At 45.1% G+C, this 3,334-nt stretch overlaps 1 protein-coding gene across 1 annotated transcript in view; it reads right to left on the bottom strand.

The window, feature by feature from the left end:
• Window positions 1-2,510, bottom strand: part of PLXNB2 (plexin B2) — a 78,261-nt gene extending 75,751 nt beyond the window's left edge. The window contains exons 1-2 of the mRNA XM_027679593.1: window positions 2,466-2,510; window positions 1,145-1,267 (exon numbers count right to left, since the gene is read on the bottom strand). Of these exons, the coding sequence (XP_027535394.1) occupies window positions 1,145-1,267; window positions 2,466-2,510 (168 nt within the window). The remainder of the gene's footprint in view (window positions 1-1,144; window positions 1,268-2,465) is intronic.
• Window positions 2,511-3,334: the final 824 nt, after the last annotated feature.

Genomic DNA, 3,334 nt, shown 5'->3' with positions numbered 1-3,334 from the left:
AGGAAAGGAAAGGAAAGGAAAGGAAAGGAAAGGAAAGGAAAGGAAAGAGAAAAGAAAAAATAAAAGAAAGGAAAAAAGAAAACCTGTCTCACACTGCCATATTATTAAATGCTTTATCTGTCATTTATCTGGCATTTTTTCCAATGTGGTTTCTAGCCTGAAAACCTTCAGCTAGACTATAACATTCTTGCAGCACGAATTTATATTAATCCTTTTATAAAACAGTCAGAAAATATTCTTCTTGTATTGTTTTTCCAAATACTCTCCTTTCACAGCCCCCCCCCCATTCTCTGTGTGTTACTGCTGCAAAGCACCTCCCATGTTGCATTCCATGTCACTGTCAGGGCTGCAGATGGTCACAGCCTGTTACCCACCTTGTACCAGAGAGCTGCTGAACCAAGCGTTTGACACCAGCAGCTCCAGCCTCCACAAAGAAAAGTGTCAGAAGAGGGTTACAGTTGGAGGTGAAGGAAAAAATCTGGCAGCCCTCTCATCTCCTACTTGCTTTTTTTCTCCCTTTCTTTACAAATCTCCACTGTGCCCTCACCTGACAGCACAAAGAGGGGGAACCTGGAATTGCCTGTGCCTTTCCTCACAAAATTGAACTTTTTCTGCACTCAAGCAGAAGCTTAAACAAAAGTGTTTCCCAAATACGTAATTATCTCCATTGCTTCTTAGTTTTTGACAGTAAGACCCAAAAAAACTCCTGGTGGCTTAACAGATGTATCAGTGCTAGTATGTGAGCCACCAGAATCCTGAAATACTCTTCGAAAGAACCGATGGCAGCTAAAGCATCCACCAGTGCTTCACATACACCACACTGAGCTCTAGGGCTGCCTGGCCCCGAGGCTTTCTGGTGCCAAACATCTCCACTTCATCCTTCTCACAGACCCTGTATGAGAGCTTCAGAGGTAAAGTCACTTCCCATTCCCAATCACTAAGCATCACAGATATGACAGTTCTCCAAGTCACAATAAACAAGTCCACCAGCTTAGAGCTGAGAAGGGTCTTTATACACACAGAGTAGGGGGAGTCCCACTAAATAGGGTGACTTCCAGGAACAACACAGAAATGTATAAATCTAGGTCAAGTTACAGAGAAAGTGAAAGTGGGCCTGGTCCTTAATGCAAGCAGGACACGTTACCTTGTCTGTGGTCATCACGTACAGATTTTCTTGGGTTTGGTCAAGGACCAGGTCCTTCTTTATGGGTTTATTTAGTTCAATAGTAAGAGAGCTGTACTCAGTTGCAGTGGATGACAGGAACACCTATTTCATGGAAGAAGGAAAGGTGGTTAATGTTGCTTCTTTTCACCCAAATATTATTATATCTGGCTACTGCAGTAAAAGACAATAAAAATGTTTTTGAAACCACACTAACAACAAAAGGAGGACTAAGCAGAATTTCCATACATTGTGGGGGGAAACATAGTGGAAAAAAAATGATGAAATGGCAGAGGTACTTAATGCTGCCTTTGCCTCAGTCTTTAAGACCAGTTGTTCTAAGGGTACCCAACTCCCTGAGCTGAAAGACAAGGATGGGGAGCAGAAAGAAGCACCGAAAATTCAAGGGGAATTGATCAGTGACCTGTTGCACCACTTTTACACACAAGAAGTCTCTGGGTACTGAGGGAGCTGGCAGAAGAGCTCCCTGAACCATTTTCCATCATTTACCAGCAGTCCTAGCTAACTGGGGAGGTCTCATTTGACTGGAGGTTGGGAAATGTGACACCCATCCACAAGAAGGGTCAGAAAGAGGATGCAGGGAACTACAGGCCTGTCAGCTTGATCTCGGTACCAGGGAAGGTCACAGAGCAGATAATTTTTAGTGCCATCATGTGGCATATGCAAGGCTACAAGGGGATCAGGCGCAGCCATAATGGGTTTATGAAAGGCAGGTCCAGCTTCACCAACCTGATCTCCTCCTGTGACTCACTTAGTGGATGAGTAAAGGGCTGTGGTTGTTGTCTACGTACACTTTACTAAAGTCTTTGACACTGTTTCCCACAGTTTTCTCCTGGAGAAACTGGCTGCTCATGGCTTCTACAGATACACTGTTTGCTGGGTAAAAAAACTGTCTGCATGGCTGGGCCATCCAGAGATAGTGGTGAATGGAGTTAAATCCAGCCGGCAGTTGGTCACTAGTGATGTTCCCCAGGACTCAGTATTGGGCCAGTCCTGTTTAATGTTTTTATTAATGATCTGGTTGAGGGAATTGAGTGCTCCTTCAGTCAGTTTGCAGGTGATACCAAGCTGATCTGCAGAAGGATAGGAAGGCTCTACAGAGGGACCTGGACAGGCCGGATTGATGGGCCAAGGCCAATTGTAGGAGATTCAACAAGGTGAAGTACTGGATCCTGCACATGGGTCACAACAACCCCATGGAGAGCTACAAGCTTGGGGTAGAGTGTCTGGAAAACTGCCTGGCAGAAAAGAAGCTGGGGGTGCTGGTAAACAGATGGCTTACCATGAACCAGCAGTGTGCCCAGGTGGCCAGGAAGGCCAACGGCATCCTAGTTTGTATCAGAAATAGTGTGGTCAGCAGGACTAAGGAAGTGATTGTACCCCTGTACTCAGCACTGGTGAGGTTGCACCTTGAGCACTGTGTCATGTTTTGGGCCCCTTACTGCAAGATAGACATTGAGGTGCTGCAGCATGTCCAGAGAAGGGCAAGGAACCTGGTTAAGGGTAAAGAGTACAAGTCTTATGAGGAGCAGCTGAGGGAGCTGGGTTTTCAGTCTGGAGAAAAACAGGCTGAGGGGAGACCTTATTGCTCTCTCCAATTACCTGAAAGGAGGTTGTAGTGAGGTGGGGGTTGGTCTCTTCTCACAAATAGCAAGCAATAGGGAAGGAGGAAATGACCTTGAGTTATGCTAGAGGAGGTTCAGATTGGATATTATGAAATATTTCTTCATAGAAAGGTTTGTCAAGTATTGAAACAGGTTGCCCAGGGTACTGGTTGTCACCATCCCTGGAGATATTTAAAAGATTTGTAGATGTGGCACTTAGGGACATAGAATCATAGAATCACTAAGGTTGGAAAAGACCTCCAAGATTGTCGAGTCCAATCACTAACCTAGCACCACCATGTTCACCACTAAACCATGTCTCTAAGCACCACACCCACATGCCTTCTGAATACTTCTGACATTGTTTGGTGGACTCGGCAGTGCTAGGTTTTGGTTGGACATGGCCATCTCTCTCCTTCAAGCAAAAGAAGGTGTTTAGTGTTGCAGTCTCGACATTTTAACACCATAAACATGTCAAATCTTGAGCACCACACAATCAGAATTTATCAGAGCTTCAGCCTGGGCTTTGTATTGCCACCTCTATTCA

Source organism: Neopelma chrysocephalum, unplaced genomic scaffold (genome assembly GCF_003984885.1).
Source record: "Neopelma chrysocephalum unplaced genomic scaffold, ASM398488v2 Primary Assembly neopelma1_45, whole genome shotgun sequence".
Taxonomy (NCBI): Eukaryota; Metazoa; Chordata; class Aves; order Passeriformes; family Pipridae; genus Neopelma; species Neopelma chrysocephalum.
This window is presented reverse-complemented; position numbering and strand designations above follow the sequence as displayed.